General features: G+C 41.9%; 1 protein-coding gene across 2 annotated transcripts in view; it reads right to left on the bottom strand.

Annotated features, from left to right (window-relative positions):
- Positions 1 to 488: 488 nt before the first annotated feature.
- Positions 489 to 21721, bottom strand: part of GOLGA5 (golgin A5) — a 34033-nt gene continuing 12800 nt past the window's right edge. Inside the window, exons 5-13 of one of the 2 annotated variants that reach the window (XM_045060425.1) lie at positions 21553 to 21676; positions 18623 to 18826; positions 14776 to 14946; positions 12218 to 12346; positions 9639 to 9737; positions 7555 to 7710; positions 4335 to 4440; positions 2889 to 2952; positions 489 to 1015 (exon numbers count right to left, since the gene is read on the bottom strand). In XM_045060425.1, the coding sequence (XP_044916360.1) occupies positions 2915 to 2952; positions 4335 to 4440; positions 7555 to 7710; positions 9639 to 9737; positions 12218 to 12346; positions 14776 to 14946; positions 18623 to 18826; positions 21553 to 21676 (1027 nt within the window). In that variant the 3' untranslated portion in view covers positions 489 to 1015; positions 2889 to 2914. Of the gene's footprint in view, positions 1016 to 2888; positions 2953 to 4334; positions 4441 to 7484; positions 7711 to 9638; positions 9738 to 12217; positions 12347 to 14775; positions 14947 to 18622; positions 18827 to 21552; positions 21677 to 21721 lie in introns of both variants that reach the window. The other variant, XM_023255969.2, reaches the window with a different exon arrangement.

Genomic DNA, 21721 nt, shown 5'->3' with positions numbered 1-21721 from the left:
CAAGCGAAGAAAATGTCTCTTTTCAAAGAATAACTCCATAATGTCTTTGCAGTGGAGTGTTTTAAAAATGCAAAGGTTGAAAAAACAGATTTGATTCCTAAACGCTACACGCAGGGGCTATGGACATCCTGAGCTGACTGACCCAAGGTCCAGGCTAGAGGAAAGGAAAAGAGGACGGTGACCGAATGCCCAAGAACCCGAGGGAGCTGGCACACTGGGACAGGAGGGAGTGGGGTATCCCGGAGAGGGGGCAAAGCACCAAGAATCAGTGACCGGTGACGTCACTGCTCATTTCTGCTTTTCTCACTAAAGCCTGTTCGGAAAGGTCCCATTTAATGGGGGGTGAGAAACTATTATTTTACAAAAGAAAAATGCACAGCAAATTTTATGTATCTATACAAAGCCTTAGACCAATCAGGCCTTTAACATGTAAGAAGCAAATCCATATTTGCAAAGCCAAATATATGAAAATACGAAAGCAGACCGAATTATCAAAAAGAAAACGTTTTATTTGTATCAGTAAATACAATTCGTTTCCCTGATTATAACCCATAATGCGTGTCACCTAAAATATAGGCTGGCCTGTACAGGGGCGAACGAGCCCAGCACATCTGTGTGCTTGCGTGCGTGTGCACGCACACGCGCACACACACACACGCACACACACATACACACACACACACTGAATCTTGGACTTCAGAGAAAGCAGAGCTGAGCTTGTTATGTTACTGTCGGTTTCAGAAACTCTTACCATTTGAAAGAAATGGGGGGAGGACTTAGGCAGCAGAGCACTTGTATAATAAGTGAACGAGTTCAAAGCTTGTAGTGATGAGATGAACTTGCACCCCGTTCTCCGCAATTTTAGGCCACTGGTCCTTCTGCAGATCCCAAGTCTGAAAACAGATGACCAGTCACCAAAACAACTGGGTTCGGTTTATTTGCCATGCGGCTGGTCATGGTGCATTTCTGGTGTGTACGTCAACAGAACGATCATGACCCAGAGGTGAAGCAAAGCCTAAAGAAAAAGAAAACAGTTTCTAGATTAGCCAAGAGATGAATCTGCACCAAAGGCCTACTGTGCAGTGCACCGAGGGCAGGAAGCATGTCGTATTTGTGTCCGTATTCCTGGGGCTGGCACCGTGTGTGCAACATCACAGGCGCTTGGTACGTGTTTACTGGGTAGAGGATGAAGAAACAAACGTGCAAGCAACTAAACTAGCTAAATGTAATGGACAGTAATAGTTGTGATGCCTGAAGAATTCTCAGTTGAGAGTTATCAATGTCCTTAACACATTCGTAACATGCACAGGTATACATAAATAACCAGTCGGGTGATTATAACGCAGAGTAGATGGCATAATGAAAATTGCAAGATGTACATGAACTTGGTTGGAAAGGCTTTATTTATTTTTTTAAAGTAGGCTTCAGGCCCAATGCGGGGCTTGAATTCACATCCCTGAGATCAAAAGTCTCACTCTACCAACTGAGCCACCCAAGTGCCCCCGGTTGGAAAGCCTTTCTGGAACAGAGCTACGGTTGGTGTTTTGAAAAGGGTGTAGCCATCATCTGGTGAAGGGGAGACGGAAAGACATTCCTGCAGGAATAACGTGTTGAGCTTCAGGAAGTGATTTAGGGTCTAGCACGGGACCTACAGTGATGAATTCCCACTAGTTCCCTCGTGGCAGCACTAAGGTTACGTGAGGCTCCCTTGCTACGTGCCTCGCCATTCTGTCGTGTGCCATCACACCTCGTGCTGACGGGGGTGCCAGCGCTCTTCAGTCTCTGACACCAGGAATCGACTCAGTGTAGGCCTGTTCTAAGCCTCTGTGATGCCATCAATTTTTTTCTCTTGTTCGCTCCATCCCTCACTTAAAAACTTTTTTAGTTAGAGACAGAGAGAACCAGCGGGGGAGGGGCAGAGGGACACAGAGAGAATCTCAAGCGGTTTCCACCACCAGCACAGAGCCTGACCCTGAGCCTCAAGACCCTGAGATCATGACCTGAGCTGAAATCGAGCCAGACACTTAGCTGACTGAGCCACCCAGGTTCCGCTCCTTAAAAACTTTTTATTTAAAGGAATAACTCTTCCCTCTAGTGGATCACAGAGAAATTTCTTTACTAAGTAAGCTTTTTTTCTTTTTCAGGAAAACTGCTTGTCTTAATTACTCTTAGCCGCCCTCACTCCGAACAGTTAGAGGGCTTTTTTGGGTCACAAGACACATGAAACAGTATCCCAAACTATGGTGACCATTTTATTAGAGCTAAGAAATCTGAAAGAAATCAACCTTACGAGCCTTTCAGAAAATAAAGCAAAACACATGAAAACAATCAAAGAAACTTTACATAAAATGAAATCGATTGTTTTGCATTGCATTTTTATCATCAGAGGGGCTTAGAAATGGAGGTAACTATAAGGGGCGCCTGGGTGGCTCAGTCGGTTGAACGTCTGACTTCCGCTCAGGTCATGATCTCGCGGTTCTTGAGTTCAAGCCTGGCGTTGGGTTCTGTACTGACAGAGTGGAGCCTGGAGCCTGCTTCAGATTCCATGTCCCCCTCTCTCTCCGCCCCACCCCTGCTTGTGCTCTGTCTCTCTCTGTCTTTCAAAAATGAATAAACATAAAAAAAAATTTTTTTTAAGAAATTGAGGTAACTATCAAACTTCACTACAGTTAATTTTGTTATAGGAAAAGCCTTTGAGCAATTTATATTTTAGATGTAATGAACTGTAAGTATACTTGCATACCTGAAGAAAAAAATCTTAATTTCCAAAAATGAGTTCTATTCTCTTTCAAAATTGATTGCTAGATTTTTGGTCAAAATGATCAGCAGCTGGAAAAAACTCATTAAAAATCAAGTGCAGCATTATTTTTTCAAATAGGTTTACTTACCATATATATAATTACAAAAACTCGTGCTATGGGGTATCTTCGGAGAAAAATTCCCAGGCGGATGCTGTGCAAATGGAGGGTGGGGACGAGAGGAGAGAGTTAACACTCAAAGCACATCTTCCTGTGGTAACAGCTAATGAGGCTTTTTAGGAGTCCTCTCATTTAAACTATCTATATGGCCACCATAACAGAAAAACCATTTTATAGTAGATTGTTAAATGATTACTTGGAATAACCATAGAAACATCATAGTAAACAAATATTTGCTTTATTGATTGTGGCTTGACTGTTAAATATATAGCACAATAGTTTCCCTTAAATCTCCAGCTACAACTACAGGAGGCAAGTTGGTCCCTCTCTAAATAATTTTTCTTTCAGAGACCAAAGAAGTTACAAAAGATAAGCCAAGTGTCAACACGTGAACAGGGAAAGAGTCTGGTTGGTTAATACCTGCAAAGAGCTAATCTGGAAGCTTCTGCACAGACGCATGCGTCTAAAAGGCAAAGAACTACAGAAACTCAAGCAAACACTTAACCACAGTAAACGCGGGAGCAGCGTGACGTTAGACCTTGTTAGGCCTCTTTGAAACACTTTTTCCCCATCAAGATGGTACATATACAAGCACATACACCCTTCTTCTAGGCCTTTCTGTGTCTTTCACCGCCATCAGCATAACGCCTCGCATATAGTTTCTCTAAAAATTATTATGTACATTGAATAAATGAGTAGCTGAAATAAATGTGCTTAACAGCCTGGAGATAACAACTATGGCATCTTTGGCCCGTGGCCTCAGCAACCTTAGCAAATCATCCTCCTGATTTTTAACACCATAGCTCTGACACAAAAAGGTAAGAAAAGATCGCTCTATTTTGCAACAACTCATTATAATTGTGTTTAATTATAAACACTAAGAGGCATAAGACTTTAGGGGGTTATTGAAACGTGAACTTTAACAAGGCATACATAAACTGTTAAAACATTTTCTTTGTAGGGTGGATGTATGCTAGTATAAAGTTATTAATATGTAATAACATGCATATAAATGATATATTACTTATGCAGTATAAATATACGTTAAAATGTGTACTGTTCATTCATATATAGTAGCATCTTTTATTCTCATCACACGATAAAATGAAATAAAGCATTCCAGTGGATGCATTTACATGAGGCAGAAGTTTTCTCAATGGAATTTAATAAGAGTTTTTAATAGGGTTTATTATAAGAAGAGAAATGATCAGGGTTAATAATCTTCAATAAAATACAGGCACTGGCAAAGCACATAAAGCAATTTCATGAGACTGAATGAACTATCATGAGAGGAAGTAGGGAAATGTCACTTTAAATATCAGCTCTGCCTGATGGGACTTACTGTGACTGAAACCACCAGAAAATGGTACAAAAATAGCTGAAGATCCATCATTCGTCATTACTGTCCTTGCTTACCTAAACTGGTCAATTGAACTAGCAGCTTTTCGGACTTTTCCATACATTCCTGCCAGATTAGTTTCTGTATCATTAAAAAGAACAGGAACGTTTCGCAGCCGTGTGCCTGTTTCAACAAGAAAAGAATGAATTAAGGTACAAACGCCAAAATCAATGTCCTAACATTTATAGTTGAATATATATTGTATTAAAAACAGATCTCAAGGCTAACTTTCAAATAAGCATTACATCCAAAGAAGGCGAGTCCATAAAGAAAGGACATAAATTTGATTATATAAAATGCTAAACTTCTATATCCACAAAAATAAAAATTAAAACCTAAAACAATTACTTCCCTACAAAATTAGCAAAAAAATTGAAGTTTACAAATACCATGTTGCTGAGAATCGGCATTAATGAGTAGGTTCTTCCTGTGCGGGCAAGAGAGAGGCCAGACACACCCTTTCTACAAAGCTGATGACTCCCAGCTCTGTGTCTCCAGCCCAGCCCACCAACTCCAGACCCATCCAATCGTCTTGTTTTGTTTCCATCTGGATATCTAACAGTCATGTCAGGCTTAGCACGCCCAAAACCATGATTCTGACGTCCTGCCCTCCCTGCCAACCTACTCACCCTGCTGTTTTCCCCATTTCAGTACACGAGAGCGTCGTTCCATCAGCTCAGGCCAAAACTCCTTTCTTTCTCTCAAACTCCACAGCCGATCTGCCCACTCACCTTTAAAATAACCCTCCGAACCCCATTCAGGTCCTCACCACCACCATCTCTCACACACGTTAATACGATGGTTCCTCCCTGGTCCCCCACCTCCACTCTCAGCTCTCTACAGTCTATTCTGGATACAGCAGCCAGAGGCATCTCACTAAAACACAGTCAGAGGACTTATCCCCTCAGGGCCCTTCAATGGCTTCCGACTTCATTCAGGCCAAAACAGTCTCCTCCAAGTTATCTGAATTCCCCTTAGACTACTCTCCCCCCCACTCAGTCTTCTCCAGCTGTACTGGCCTCCTTGCTGTTCCTGCGATATGCCAGCACCACTCCTGCCTCAGGGCCTTTGCACCTGCTCTTCTCTGCCTGGAAACTCTTCCTGTAGAGCTCCTTCTAGTCTGTTTTACCTCCTTTGGGACTTTTAATAAAGTGCCACCTTTCCAATGAGGTCTATTTAAATTACAATCCCATCTCCACACTTGGCACCTTGTCTCTCCCTTCTCCGCTTGAGTTTCTTCTGTAGCACCTATCACCATCTCACATAATTTACTGTCTAGCTCCCCCCACAGCACCAGAATGTAAGATCCACAGGGCAGAGATTTGACCTCTTTTGTCAAACACTGTATCTCCAATGCCTAGAACAGTAGCTGGTACTGAGTAGGTGCTTAATAATTACTTGATTTTGGCCACAAAAATCAAAAGCCTTTAAATGTGTATACCTAGGACTCAGCAAACTCCATTTCTAATAGCTTATGTTAAGAAAAATAAAAGATATTTACAGAGAATAGTTTCCTCAGAACTGCTTATATTAGTGACAAAATTGGCAACCTAAATCTCCAACCATGAGGAATTTATTAAACAAATTATGCCATTTCCACAATGGATGTATATAAAGCAATAGACATAAACTACTGTAAGAAAATACATAATTAAAACTGATTTATATGAAAAAGTTAATAACCAATAAAACAGACACTACAAACATATATAGGAAAAAAGTCTGAAAGGAGATACTCCAAAATGTTATCTGAGAGTAAGATTACTGGGTGATTTAATTTCTTTTTGATATTTTTAACAGTAACCATGCTATTAAAAAACATACACACACACACACACATATATATACATACAACAATGTGTTATTTTTTAAAAACTTAAAAAAACTTTTAATAAAACCAAAGAACTGTGAGGTTTGCTGAATGACTACTTTGTAGACTTTATGAAGCTCTGAGATTAAAAACCTGATCTGTTGAAGTTATACTAAAGTCTTTAACATTCTTCTTAGTTATGTATTTGGGAATCTACAGATTTCTTAATTATAGAGCATGGATATACTTACATGACTAAGTATTAGCTTTAATATTCATAATTACAGATAAGATTAAATTTTTTAAAATGTTTATTCATTTTTGAGAAAGAGACAGAGCGCGAGTGGTTAAGGGGCAGAATTTAGAAAGAGAGACACAGAAACCGAAGCAGGCTCCAGTCTCTGAGCTGTCGGCACAGAGCCCGACGCGGGGCTAGAACTCATGAACCACAAGATTGTGACCTGAGCCGAAGTCAGATGCTTAACTGACCGAGCCACCCAAGCACCCCCAGATTAGATTATTAAACTAAATCTTTCTTTAAGTCTTCATGAAAGCCCCTCTCTGCCAAATTATCTGCCTTGTCATCAAATCTTGATGAATGTCCTACATATTTCAATATGATCATCGGTCTTTGGGCCTCTCTTCTCTAGGACCCAGACTAGCGAGGGATATATATAACCAGTCCATTGTCCTGTTTGCTAAGATCATGTCAAACAGATGGCTCAGGCCTCGCATCAGAAGAAAAGTGGGTGCTTTGCTGGATCAAGGTTCTTTTCTTTCTTTTTTCAAAGTTTATTTATTTAAAAAATGTTTTTAATGTTTATTTTTGAGAGAGAGAGAGAGAGACAGAGCATGAGCGGGGGAGGGGCAGAGAGAGAGGGAGACACAGAATCTGAAGCAGGCACCAGACTCCAGGCTCTGAGCTGTCAGCACAGAGCCTGATGTGGGGCTCGAACTCACGAACCGTGAGATCATGACCTGCGCTGAAGTTGGATGCTCAACCGACTGAGCCAGCCAGGTGCCCCTCAAAGTTTGTTTATTTTTGAGAGAGAGAATGTGCACATGCATGAGTGTGTGTGCACACACAAGCAAGGAAGGGATAGAGAGAAAAGAAGAGAGAGAATCCCAAGCAGGTTCTGTCAACACAGAGTCCGATGTGGGGCTCGATCCCATGAAATGTTGAGATCATGACGTGAGCTGAAACCAAGAGTGGGACACTTAACTGAGCCACCCACGCTCCCCGAAGCTTCTTTACAAATAAAAATGGTCTTTCTGTAACTTTTCAAAGTCATGTCTGAATTAGCAAGGTTGGAATTAAGGCAACGAAAAGCTCTTTGGAAATTCCTGTTTTTGTTACCTTCGCCATTGTCAACTCCAGACATATTAATGGAAGACCCGTTATTGCTACTTCCGCTGGCAGAGTTCACCTGCTGCTCAAGGCGCTCCAGCTGAAAGACCAGAGAGTTCTTCTCTGTGCTGAGACTCTCCAGCATGGTCTGCTTCTGGATGAGAGTCTCTGTTAGCTGATGGAGCCGGTTTTCTAACTCGGACTGACTGCTATTGCTCAAAGTTTTATTAGTAAGCTGAAAGGCAAAGTGTTCACAAATTACATAAAACTAAAGTTATACAACATAGAATCCACATTCCCACAGGTAAAGTGTGGCATTAATCAACATCTCAAACCTCTGTGATCCTACTTTCACTGCTACAGAAGAGATTTTCAAACTGTATTAATGGGCCACAAAATCAACTTGGTGGGTCATAATCCACATTTTATGGGACAGAGTATACAGCACATAGTATGTGAGAAGACTGTTTTGTGAAACTTCTGTTTCAGTTTTGTACTTCTAAGTACATGTGAACACGGGGAAACAACGTGTTCTTTGCTTCTTGCTGTGGCCTCGTGGTCAGAAATATTCGAAAGCACTGATCCACGATCCATGACAGTTTGAACTTCTCCACCTGGACTCAAAACCCCCCATAACTCAGCAGTTGTGGTACAGCGCAAAGACCACAGCCTGAGGTTTTCACCTCTGCTCTGCAACCCCGTGGCCAGTCCGACTTCGGACGACTCACTACACTGCTCTGTACGCGGTATGTAGGGGTACGATCGCTGATCACCGTTCTGATGGTGTAGTCACAGGTGTATCCCACTGAGGTTTTCGTTTGCATTCCCTTGATGACTGATGGTTTTGAGCACCAACTTATGTGCTTATGTGGCCGCTCATTTATGGGTGGTTGTTTTGGGGCAAGATATTAAGATGCTGATTTCTTTTTAAAGTGTATATTGATTGACTTTCTTATATGAGACAAAGGTTTTCCTCTGCTCCACTTAGATGAAAAATCTTTTAAGAGATGTCCTCCTACAGTTAATTCTTAATTAAAATAGCCCAATTATCTTAGGCTTAGTAGGCACTCAATAAACATTTAATAAATATAGGAATCTCTATCTAAGGATTAAACCAATTGGCGGTTTCTGCTCCTCTCTTTTGACTTTCTGCTGGCAAAGTCACGTTACCATTTAGGCACTTCACAAAGGCAGGTGAGGGAAGAATAGAACACTGAAATCAGTTAGCTGTTTCCAACTTTTTTTTTTAATTTTTAAAAATTATTTTCATGTTTATTTATTTTGAGAAAGAGAGAAAGCAAAGCAGGGGAGGGGCAGAAAGAGGGGGAGACACAGAATCTGAAGCAGGGTCTGCACTGTCAGTGTGGAGCCTGATGCAGGCTCGATCTCACGAACCTTGAGTTCATGACCTGAGCTGAAATCGAGTCAGATGCTTAACTGACTGAGCCATCCAGGCGCTCCTATTTTCAACTCATAAAAATTAAAATATTCTAAAATATCTTAAGTTACAGACTACTATGAAGTCTGAGAATTTAAAAACCAAAATTATTTGACTTTTTATGTTCAAACTAAGTCATTAACCAGCTAAATCTTTATATAAATTATTTAAATGTTCAATGGGTTCATTGCTTATTAAGTCAATAAATATAAGGGACAAAAGGATAATGTAGTTACAGGGTAAGTGAATGCATGATTCTGTCACAGTTAATGATAAATATGGGTAAATCTGGGTGGTGGGCACATGTTATTTCCCATGTTTTACATTTTCAGGGTTGAACATAAGTCTTGGTGGCTTTATGAAAAACATATCAATTGTTAATAAGAAGATTTATCATTGGATTTTTCTCAGGAAAGAAACCGTAATTATGAAACTGGCAACTGGCACAACCATCACTGAAGTTAGAAGACATGAAATTTGAGGTAAATCACGTGTCCTCAGATGGCCTTGGCTACAAGACACTTTTAGGAGAAGCCACAGAACACAGCAAATGCAGCCTCAAATGGCATTAGAGGAATTTCTGTATCAGACTGAAAGTAACACCTCACTACTGCAACAGCAGAATTCAGGTGAAAATATGGGAAAAGAAGGTCATTCTGTAGCCTCTACAAAAAAATTAGCTTTGCAATGGTATCTCTTCCCAAGTTGTGAGCACTCATTCATACCTGATTCCTAAGTTTTTGAATTTCTTCTTCCCGATCCTTAATCCTGCTTTGCAATGTGTTCTTTGTTCGATACAGATCTTCTTCTATGTAGTGGAATTCCTACAAAGTAAAACATGAATAAACAGAAGCTCTATCCGTGTCCCCCATTTCATCCCCAGTACCTAAAACAGTGCCTGACACACAGGAGGCCCTCAGCCAACATGCGCTGTGTCTATCCTGAATGAACAAATGAACAGACTTGGATGGGTCTGATGAACGGTACTCCACCGTGCTGTATCAATTCGTACATGATGAATAACCAAGCACGATTCTGTAAGTGATCGTGTGTCTTCATTCTTCTTGGGTAGATGTGTAGGAAGAGATCTGCTTGATCACGTAAGTGTTGTCTAACTTAGAGGAACAAAACCTGCCAAATTATCTTGTGAATTGTTTTCAAAACACCTGCACCAGTCTGGATTCCCACGCAATATGACAGAGTTCTAGTTCTTCCACATCCTTCCCAACATTTGGTACCGTTAGTTTTGGTAAGTGTAGCTACTCTATGGGTACGTACTGGTATCTCAGTGTGGTTTCTATTTGCATTTCTCTACTGATTAATGATGCTGAGCAGCTCTTTGTGGACTTATTTGGACCAGGCAATATCGTGCACCTGTTTTGCTCTATCATCGCTAAAAGGGAAAAAAAGAAATACCTCCAGGGGCACCTGGGTGGCTCGGTCGGCTAAGCATCCGACTTGGGCCCAGGTCATGATCTCACAGCTTGTGGGTTTGAGCCTCACGTCGGGCTCTGTGCTGACAGCTCACAGCCTAGAGCCTGCTTCTGATTCTGTGTCTCCCCCTCTCTCTGCCCCTCCCCTGCTCACACTCTGTCTCTCTCAAAAATAAATAAATTTAAGAAAAAAAATTAAAAGAAAGAAATACCTCCAGATTCATTAACAACTGCACGAATGTGCTGCTGGTTTGTATAATGCATATGATGAGTTGGTGTCAGTTGCAATTTAAGACAAAGCACATGCCAGGGAAGACAGAGTAATGAACTAAAAACCCTCAAAAGCATTATGCTTAACCGTGCAGACGAAGTAAAGGGAGCTACGTGAAGAAGTAAACGTGAGACAGGATCAAGCTGCTAGACTATGTTAAAACATTTAGTTCAGCCTGCTTATTTTACTGATTAAAAAAAACTGAGATAAGTGAGAATAAAGAAAATGAGGCAGTAATTAGGGTAGGAGAATCTCAATTTACAAGAAGGTCTGATTTCTTTTAAGCTCTTAGGCTAGCAAAAATTTAAGGCTGAAATTACTTAAATTAATAAGGAGCACCATAGGACTATTTAATCCCAAGATTAAGCACTTACACCCAGAACATCTCATGACTAAATAAACAGCCTAGAGCTACATTCAACTGCACTTGCCTCTACTTAATTATATCATTTTAAAGACAGGCACTGGCAGTGGATGCGGTAAAACCATCTGCCATAATAAAATGAAAATTATCTAACCATCAAGGCCATCAAATTTTTGCCTTTCACTATATAATAATAGCCCCTTGAATAAATTAAAATGCAATTTCTGAAAGGGTGGCCAATTTTATAACTAAATTATCTAAGACGGACTATGATGTATCTGCAGGCTGCTACTTGGTGAATTTTTTTCCTTCCTTACTACTCAGGAAACAGCTCCAAGTGGTACGTTCATAATAAAAACAAATTATTTCTCTGAGAATAGAACAAGTTTCAGAAATGATAAATCCTAATAAAAAAGATCTAAGAATATAAATGCACAAGGCCGGAAATGTTATAAGTGATGCACAGATAATTCTAAGAATAGTTTTCTGTAAAGTAAATACAGATTTTATTGTAAGGATAAAATAAGATAATGTGTACTATGTGCTTACAACAATGTCATTATTCAGTAAATTACAGATGTTATTAACATTAGATACAGCATCTTGTTCTGAAAATGTGGCTGTAAGCATGTTTAACTGTTTTAATAATGAAACTATTACGTAAGTCTATTAAAGTAAAATAATTTGGCTTGGGGAGCAAACAACTGCCGAGTAAACAAAGAAATACAATTATAAATATGACTTATAAGAACACTGTATAAATATTTCTTCTCAAACAGAAAGAACAGCTTAATATGGCAATAATGTATTTTGTATTTCTAGTAAATAATATTACTGTTGTTCCTAGAAAGTACAAATGTAATAAAACGTGAGAATCAACTGATGTTTTTTAAGCTTTCTGTACATACACACTGTGACGAGGAGATATACCGAAATACAGGTGAGGTAGTAGAAAGAACTCTGGGATGGGAATTCTGGGTTCTATTCTATTCTCTAGTTAGCTGTGTGCTAAGAGGCAAGTCCCATAACCGTTTTGTGGTTCTATTTTTCATCTGTCAAATAAACAGTGAAGGGGTGGGTAGTGACAAGGCAGGAGGGACCCAGAAGGTCGCATTTACCATCACTACTCCAAACCCATCCTACAAGAGTGTCAGTGAGGTCCTTTACTAGAAGAGTAGCCTCACGGGACCGCCAGCAGAGCGCCTTCCTTGGTAATCTCCCATCTAAAATCTTTACCTGCTTCTGTCGCTCCAATTCTGCCTCCAGTTCTTGTTTAGATGCTTTTTGTCCAGCTATTTGGTCCTGCAGATCTTGTAACTGTTCTCTTGCTGATTCTGCTTCACTAACCTGCTGAGCCTCCATATCCTAAAACGATGAGCCTTATATGTGAAAGCAATAATTAACCATTCATTTCAACATTTATTGAGTTATCACTGTGCACCATGCCCTGGGCTCCGCGGGCACTAGAGGGATACAGATGAGAGGACATGGTCTCAGCCCAAAAGGAGTGGATAAACAGACGCTTCACTGTATAATATGGCAAATGGTGAGAGACACGAAGAGGTTACCATAGCTGCCGCAGCACATGAACCATGTGATTTAATGAGCATGCGTAAACAGTGGCTCCCTGGGAGACTTATAGCTCTAATCAAAAGCTAACAATTTCAAAAGGAACAGAAACATAACATCAAAAAGGACTTTGCTGCACTGGTCCCATGGGAATGCAGGTTATAGTTAGTTTTTGCATGTGTGCTAAGTACTCAACAGAAACTAAGAAATAACTGTTCTCTCTTACCCTCAGGTTAGTCTATTATTTCATTTTTTTTTTAGCTTTATTACCATTATGTTTTTAGATCTTTCTATATTTCTCACTCCTTCACTTAGCGTCATTATTCTCACTTCTTCAAACTCAAAAACCACCTTCTAGATTTCCTATCAAATCTGCTAGTGGCAAAGAAGAGAACTCTAGGTTTCTCTATTTCCCCTGTATGGGTTAAGCATGCGTCCATTCATACAGGCCCACAAGAGATGAAAATCAGCATCTCAATCTGCTTTTGATCTTTTGGTACAGTCTGTCTTGAACTCCTCTCCACAACTCCGCACTTCACATACTGTTTGGAAGAACGGACAGATTAATGATACTTCCAGATAATAACAGATATTCCCAGATAACACAACTTTGTGGATTTAGAGGAAAACAGCAATAAGTACAATTATTTTTCCCTACCCCTGAGTTTTCGGGGTGAGTAGTAGGTAAATTAATCTTGCCATCAATTTGACTTAATCAAATGAATTCTTGAGCAGCAGGTGGGATGGGCAGTGGTTAAGAACGTGTTCTGGAATCGGACAGACTAAGGTTCTAACCCTGAATCTGCTACTTTACTAGTCACAGGGAAGCTACTCTCCTTCTCTATGACAGATTTCTTCAAACTACAGAAAGAGAACGCACCATACCTCCCTTCCAGGTTTATGGTGAGGAACAAATGGAAAGATGTACACTCAGAGCTCAGCGCGATGCCTGGCACAGAAGTGCTGAGTGAAGGATAGCTATTGTAGGCCAGTAACAATTCTCTCATTCTGATGGATATATTTTAATCCTTACTATAGACTTCATCAACTTCTTGAGAATAGTCAACGTCATCAGTGATGCTGGGGTAAGGATGAGATATTAAATACAACAAGTCCTATTTTTCATAATCTCATCCAAAATACATGTATAAATAAGACAAGGTGTGAATAGAATTAGCATCCAGTCCATTTCTAAATTCATGGGACTGAATTTTTGGAATTCAAAATTACACGAAAAAAAAAGTCCTACTTTACAGACTATGAGGACAACAGTCTTTATCAGCTCTTCTACTTGGCCAATATGAAAAAATCCAGAAGTAACATCAGCTAACAGTTGCTGAGGGCCTAATCCATGTTGGGAACAATGCTAGGCCCTTTTACACATATCCCTTATCCTCAAGAGCAGCTCTGTTTGCCTTCAGTTTACAGATGAAAAAACTCAGGCTCAGTGAGACCAAGTGTTTGGCACGGGTAACACATCTGCTAAGTCTGATATCCAAGCCACACGCCAGACAAGAAACCCTACCCTCACGACTTCCACACCTTCCTTTGTAGGTCATCTCACAAACCAATCACTTGCTGAATTCGCGCATGGATGAATATTCTTTGCAAAATTTTTTTTTTTCTTTTTTCTTTTAAAGAAGGCTTGTTAGCCAGCACTTTATGTTCTCTCGTTCTCAGAGACTCCGCCTAGGATATTTACATCAAAGACTCCATGTTGAATCTAAATGAAAGGCCCCATTTACTTGTGGATTAAAAACAGCAATTCACATAAGCCATAGATTATTAAGATTATGCCTGTAACTCTAATGAAGAGACCGTCCTGTGTCCATTCCAGTATCAGAAAACATCCCAGTTTTATAGACAAGCCCAAATCTCATGTGTGTTTTAACCACTAGATTGTAAATTCCATAAATACGAAGGTTCTGTGTGGTTCCTTGCTGTTACTCTGAGCCTACAGGATGCCCGGCACATGGGGGACGCAGGGTAAGAATTTGTTTAACGAACGAATCTAGTTACCTATGTTTGTTATTCCCAGAACTTCATAGTCAGTGGACAAGAAACCTATCGCTTTAGATTCACTTCTACATGGTCACTGCTGGTCCCACACAAGTTCCACTCTCTGTCTCCCTGTCTTCCCTCAAACCACAGACGCCCCCTCTTCTCACCTGCCGACAGCTGGGGGTGGGTGGTTGTCTGTGCAGCCGACCCGCAGTGACTCTTACCTGTAGTTCAGACCTCAGCTGATGGATGTGGCCCATCAGCTTCTGTATCTCCTCCTTCTGCAGCTCCTTTTCATGGCGAAGTTCTTCCAGCTCCACGCTGTGGGCAGTACTGCTGTCGAGGCCTTCAAAGCCAGAGCCTTCCTTCAAGCTGTTAATCAACTTTTCTTTAGACTATTACAAAAAAAAGAAACCTCTTTAAGCAAAACTGAGATTAGCTTGTATACCGAACACCATCAATCTTGCACTACCGAAGCCACTGTGCAAACAGCCCAATTACGTTCTCCGCCAAAGAAAGTCCACATTGGGATGAAAATGCACTAGAGCCTTGTCACAGACTGTCCTTGGGTTTTGGTCCCCAGGCCCGTGTTATTGTTGAGAACTTGTTATTAACAAGATTCTTCTCATATGTTCTTCTCCTCCCTCATGCTTTTTTCCTCCATCACATTCTACTCAACAAATATTTACGGAATGCCTACAGAGGGTTTGGCACTGTGCTAAGTGTCTGTGTCATGAAGATGTCCCCCGTTGGGATGGTACCCTCAGCCTTATAAACCAGAAGGGAAGTTACAAGTATCCAGTAAAAGGCAATAAGCAAGTTGAGAGAGGCATCTGCCAAGACTACCTGCAGAGTTCCAAGAAGGAAAAACCACTTCTGGGGAAGAGAAGGCTTTACCGGAAAGCAGCAGTTATGCTGATCCTGAAAAATGGCTAGGATTTGGACAGGTATAGAGAAGACAGGGCAAAGCATAAAAATGCAACAGCATCAGGGTGAACAAGGGTATACAAGAAACAGCATCAGGGTATTGAGAGATGTGCTGAGGTACTATGTTAGGCCCAATCTGTGGGGGCTTCAGGTGCCAGGCTAAAATGTTTGACTTATTTGGCGGGCCAAAACAAATGATCAAAAAGTAGACCGGGAAGTGAGATGACCAGAGCTGTATTTTAGGAGGGCTAATCTGGCAGGGGTATAAAGTAGGCATCACAGACTATGGCTGACGGGCCAGATCTGGCCTGTGGCCTGTCGGTGGACAGCCCATAAGCTAAGGAGGGTTTCTACACGGTTATAGGATCATAAGAAAATAAACAGTATGTGATGGTGACCACAGAGAGCCTGCGAAGCCTGCAACATGTACTATCTGGCCCTTTACAGAAAAGGTTTACCAACCCCTGGTAGAAAAGAGGAGTTGGAAAAAGCGATTTAATGTGGGAAGACCAGTTTAAAAAAAATTTTTTTTAACGTTTATTTATTTTTGAGACAGAGAGAGACAAAGCATGAATGGGGGAGGGGCAGAGAGAGAGGGAGACACAGAATCGGAAGCAGCCTCCAGGCTCCGAGCCGTCAGCCCAGAGCCCGACGTGGGGCTCGAACTCACGGACCGCGAGATCGTGACCTGAGCTGAAGTCGGACACTTAACCGACTGAGCCACCCAGGCGCCCCATGGGAAGACTAGTTTAAAAAGTGCTATTGTTCTAGGCCAGCAGTAATGACCATCACTCTCTTCCATCAAAAATAGTCTTTCCTTTTTATGTGGTAGAACTCTGGGCGACTTCTTCAAACTTCTCTGTATTTTTTTCAATTTTCTATAATAAACATAATTCTCCCTCTCTCTCTGGGCTAAGGCCCAGACCTCTGTGCTGAGCTCCAGGCCTGTATTTCTGATCGCCTTCCAAAAACTTTCACCCCAATGTCACATCAGTTTTGCAAACTTGTCATCGCCTGTCCTACCCTCCAGTGCTAGCCTACCGGCTTCCCTGTTTCTCTGCCACACGGCAGGGGAGTATCTAAACCAGAAAACCGGAGTCCTCCTTCCTTGCACTTCCATTCCCCCCCTCCTCCAGTTAAATCTCTCCATCTCGCACACCCCACCTCCTCCAAGTCTGTCCCGTCTGCCACCCTCACTACCACAAATTAGACCAGTCCTCACTATTCCTCACCATCCGTTCTGATACCCTCCTCTTTACCGTCTCCATCTCGCCATCCCGTCCTCACCCCTCAACATCTGTGGCAATTCACTGAGCACCTCCTAAGAGCCGGGTCTCGTGCCAACTCTCCCCTCGCATCCTCATCACGGCCAGTCCTTCCGCTCCTTCTCTTTCTCGCCTCTTCATCCCTAACCGTCACGGTCAAGGCAACTAGCTGCCGTCCACCACATATGCCATGCCATGCTCCCTCAGGCCCCCTTTGCAAGGGCACAGGCTGTCCTATCAGAAATCTCCTCCCCACAAGTCTTCCTACTCCTCCTCCAATTCCTCTTTATACGGCATCTCCAGTTGCCCCTGACTCCCCCTGGCAGATTTTAAGGGCTTAATGCATCGATAACTTCATCCCGCCAATTACCTCAGGTTTTTTTTTTTTTTTTTTTTTTTTTTTACTAACTTAACTGCTCTTTTCAGAAAGAAGACATACCCTCAGCACCTACCATAATGCCTCGTGAATAGTTAAGTACTCAATAAGGACCCTTTTAAATGAATTAGAGTGACATAGCAAAAATAATTGGAATGGTTTGGAGGAGACAGACATGCTGTCTCATGAAGGTGCTCATACCCAACAGGAGGCAGGAGCTAAAGGAAACAGGTGGAGTCAAAATGTCATTGTGGTTCAAGCTCTATTGCCTGGGAAGAAGGCATGATATTTACCGAAATAAGAGAATGAAGGAGAAGCTGGTTTGGGGGATGGGACATCCCATGTAGAGAAACACGGCAGGCACTTAGAAACAGGTCAGGAAGTTAGGCTTGGAGACAAGCTGAAGTCACATCAAGGTGGCAGGCACAGGCAGGGGGGATATATACATGATAACGCGAAGAAAGGAGTTAGAGAGGGCTTAGGATGGAATTTGGGAGGACTCTCCTCTTTGGAGACTGGGAGAGGGCCCAACAGAGACAGAAAGAGCAGTGAGAGAGGATAGAGAGAGAGAAGGCAGTGCGAGTGGCACCAGAAGGCAGGAGTTTCAAGAAGGGAGGGGGGCTAACAGTGTCCAATACTCCACCAAAATCAAAGTGGGTGGAAACTAAGAAAGGAAGAAAGTACATATTCAGGTCATTAAAGGCCTCTGGGAAGACAATTTCAGAAATGTAGCAGGGACAGAAATTACACGAAGGAGTTAAAGTTACCAGGTCTAAAATAGAGACAGCATATTCACAAAAATTCTGGTAAGTCTGACATTGAGAGAAAGGACAAGGAAATGGATCGAAGTGGTCAAAAAAGCCAAAAGTATGGTTTTTTTCCTTAGGCAGGAGTTCGAAGACCTTGTCTGCTCTTCCGCTAAGTGACCATGTGCTCTTGAGTATGCTGAGCCAGAAGAAGGCAGCAGAGAGGGGAAAAACAGGGAGAGGACAGACTCAGGAGGAGGAGCTCAAATGAGGTGGAGCGGGAACCAACGCACAGGCTGAAAATGCCTCCTGACGAAAGCCGCCGTTTCCCTCCGATGGCAGGCAAAGGAAGGAGAAGCTGAAGCCTACGTTAGCTGGAGACTGACACAGTGTTGCTCAGCGGAGTGGAAGGAAGGTCGGCTGAGATACCAGGCGGGGGAAGCTGCCTGAAAAACCTGACGGAGGATCAGCAAGGAAGAAGGAAGTGACTGCTTAACAACGATCATCGGTATAGCCGTGGTTAAGACGACAGGTGGCGGGCCTGGCCTGGGCAGTGGCAGAATGAATTTTAAGCAGAAAGAAAGAAAGGTGGTTGGAACAAGCGACATCTTAGCCTTTTACAAAACCTCTGAGTAAGGCACCTGACGTGAGCCAACCCAGCCAAACACGAACAAATCCTCTCACAGATCAACGTGGAGTCAAAAAGTGTCTCCCAACTGGCGAATCCCAACATCCACAGTGTACATCTCAAGCTTACTTGGAGTATTCTAGTGGCTTTTTGCTTGTAGTCGATGAGTTCCTGCTTAGAGGACTCCAAGTTGGACTTAAACACTTTGACTTGTTGCTGCAGCTCGTCAACTCTCCTCTTCTCGTCCGAGTATTTTCGTTCGGCCAGAGTAACCGCCTCTGCCAAATTCTGCCGTTCCGCTTCCATGTCATTAAGGCGTGCAGCAAACTCGTTCTGTGACAAATTTTTATATCTGCTTACATCATTTCCTTTGAGATATATTTTACAACCACCTAATCAGATATCTTACGGGATTTTTTTTAGCTCAGTCCAACAACCTAACAGGGAGGTTTAAAAACAAAACAAAACAAAACAAAACATACCACCTCATTTGTTAAGAACTAAAGAATAGAGAATTTAAGGTTGCTGGCTCCCAAACGTGGCAATGCATCAGAATCAATTAGGGAGTTTTAAGAAAAATGCAGCCACCGAAGGCCTTCCCCAGGCTTACTGAATTGGAACTTCTAAGACTAGGCTTGGAAATCTGTTTTTTGGTTTTTTTTTTAATTTTTTTTTAATGTTTTTATTTATTTTTGAGACAGAGAGAGACAGAGCATGAGCAGGGGAGGGGCACAGAGAGAGAGAGGGAGACAGAATCTGAAGCAGGCTCCAGGCTCCGGGCTGTCAGCCCAGAGCCTGGTGCAGGGCTCAAACTCACAGACTGTGAGATCATGACCTGAGCTGAAGTCGGACACCCAACCGACTGAGCTGCCCAGGCGCCCCTTGGAAATCTGGTGGTTTTTTTTTTGTTTTTTTTTTTTTTGAGACAGAGAGAGACAGAACATGAATGGGGGAGGGGCAGAGGCAGAGAGAGAGGGAGACACAGAATCGGAAGCAGGCTCCAGGCTCTGAGCCATCAGCCCAGAGCCCGACACGGGGCTCGAACTCACGGACCACGAGATCATGACCTGAGCTGAAGTCGGGCACTTAACTGACTGAGCCACCCAGGCACCCCAAGAAATTTGTTTTTTAAGAAACTTCCAAGGTAAATCTGGTCACTTGGATACAGGTGAATCTGGTCAGCCTGATACTAAGCTGATCAATGAATAAAAGGCCTACAGAAAACAGAAAAGTCTATTAGAAAGCAAATGAAAGACGTAAGTAAATAGCTACATCTTTTCTAGCATTATGGCTAATGTTTTCCTTTTATTTCACATTTTTCTAATCAACTGCTCAATGTAATTTTTTAGCTTAAGAAACTTTTAAAGCCACTGAATGACTGAATTAAGTATAAAATATACCATATTTTGAAAATTAGGTATACAAAAAAGAATGTAAAATATCTCATTAATGATATTTATTGTTAACTATATGTTGAAATGATAGTACTTTGGATATACTGTATTAAATAAAATACACTCATAAGATTTTCAAAAAGCCCACACTAGCTGATAGTTACTTTCAGGACTGAACTATTTTCACCTGTTGAAAAGACAGCCTGGCCCAGTGGTTCTCAACCTCACTGCCCAATGGACACACCTGTGAATCTTATAAAACTCAAATACCACCGCTTATGCCTACCTCACACAATGTGATCAGGCTCCCTGGAAGTGGAGACCTGGCATCAGAAAGTAGTAAAAGCTACATGATCCTAATGTATAGACGGGGTTGAGAACCACAGAACTGGATGCAAAAATTAATTTAAGAGTAAAATTTGGGGCACCTGGGTGGTAGTTGGTTAAGCATCTTTTTATTTTTTAATGACTTCAAATTGAAGTCATACTATTCTTTTTTTTAATGTTTATTTATTTTTGAGACAGAGCATGGGGAAGGGGTAGAGTAAGAGGAGGAGAATCCGAAGCCAGATCCGGAGCCAGAATCCAAAGCAGGCTCCAGGCTCTGAGCTGTCAGCACAGAGCCTGACGTGGGGCTGGAACCCACAAACCTTGAGATCATGACCTGAGCTAAAGTTGGACACTTAATCAACTGAGCCACCTAAGCGCCCCTAAGCATCTGACTCTTGATCTCAGCTCAGGTCTTGAACGCAGCCCTGCGCTGGGCTCCGCACTGGGCATGAAGCCTACTTAAAAAAAATTTTTTAGGGGCACCTAGGTGGCTCGGTCGGTTAAGCGTCCCAACTGCAGCTCAGGTCATGATCTGGCGGCTCATGAGTTTGAGCCCCATGTCAGGCTCTGTGCTGACAGCTCAGAGCCTGGAGCTTGCTTCGGATTCAGCATCTCCCTCTCTCCCTGCCCCTCCCCTGCTTGCACTCTCTCTCTTTCAAAATAAATAAACATTAAATTAAAAAAAAAAATTTTAAGAAAAGGTGTTTTTAAAGAGTAAAAGTATATATTAGGTACATTTCTCTAGAAATAAATGAAATCGGATAAAATGGAATCAGAAAAAGCTTAAATAAAAACATAAACAAGATGCCCCACATCAGCAACTTTTTTCTAAGTGTTTTATTCAAAAGCTTCTCAGCACCATCTGGTTGTAAGAAAGAAGCCCCAAATCAGCTTTTAATCAGATAATGGTAATGTTGGTTGCACAACAAAATTAAGTGAAAAAATGTCTGTCTCTAATGAACATTAACTATTTTAATTGTATTTCTTTTTTTAAGGGGTGCTGAGGGGCTGCTCCCCTTTTATTATCTGACAGAGCTTTCTCTCACGAGAGTGTAACACCCCTCCCCTCTGGGACCCTTGTCCGACCTGTGCGTCGTCCCTTCAAATACCCTCTCAGAAGAAGAGCCCCCACGTCCCCCTGCCGATGCCTTGTCAATCATAAAGGATACTGAACTTCATTTTAAATGTATTTCAATACGTAGGATTAAATTTAGCGAGGATCAAGCTAAATTTCCAAGTACTTGGATTTTGTCACAGAAAGAGAATTTTCTGAAACGCACTGCAGAATTTTATTTGGCAGAAAATGTGTTAGGAAAGCCATGCCTCCTCTCGAACCTGCATCTGTTTACAGCTCTCCTGCTCTCTCTTCCGGGCGGCGTCCGCTTCATGCAGTCTCTCCTGAAGGGTTTGCAGAGCTTGGTTCTGTAGGCTACTACCTTCGCTGTGATCCTGCATTATTCTAAAAGACAAGACATCACTCGAAGAGGCTCGTTTCCACAGTGTA

The sequence above is a fragment of the Felis catus genome, chromosome B3, assembly GCF_018350175.1.
Source record: "Felis catus isolate Fca126 chromosome B3, F.catus_Fca126_mat1.0, whole genome shotgun sequence".
Classification (NCBI taxonomy): Eukaryota; Metazoa; Chordata; class Mammalia; order Carnivora; family Felidae; genus Felis; species Felis catus.
This window is presented reverse-complemented; position numbering and strand designations above follow the sequence as displayed.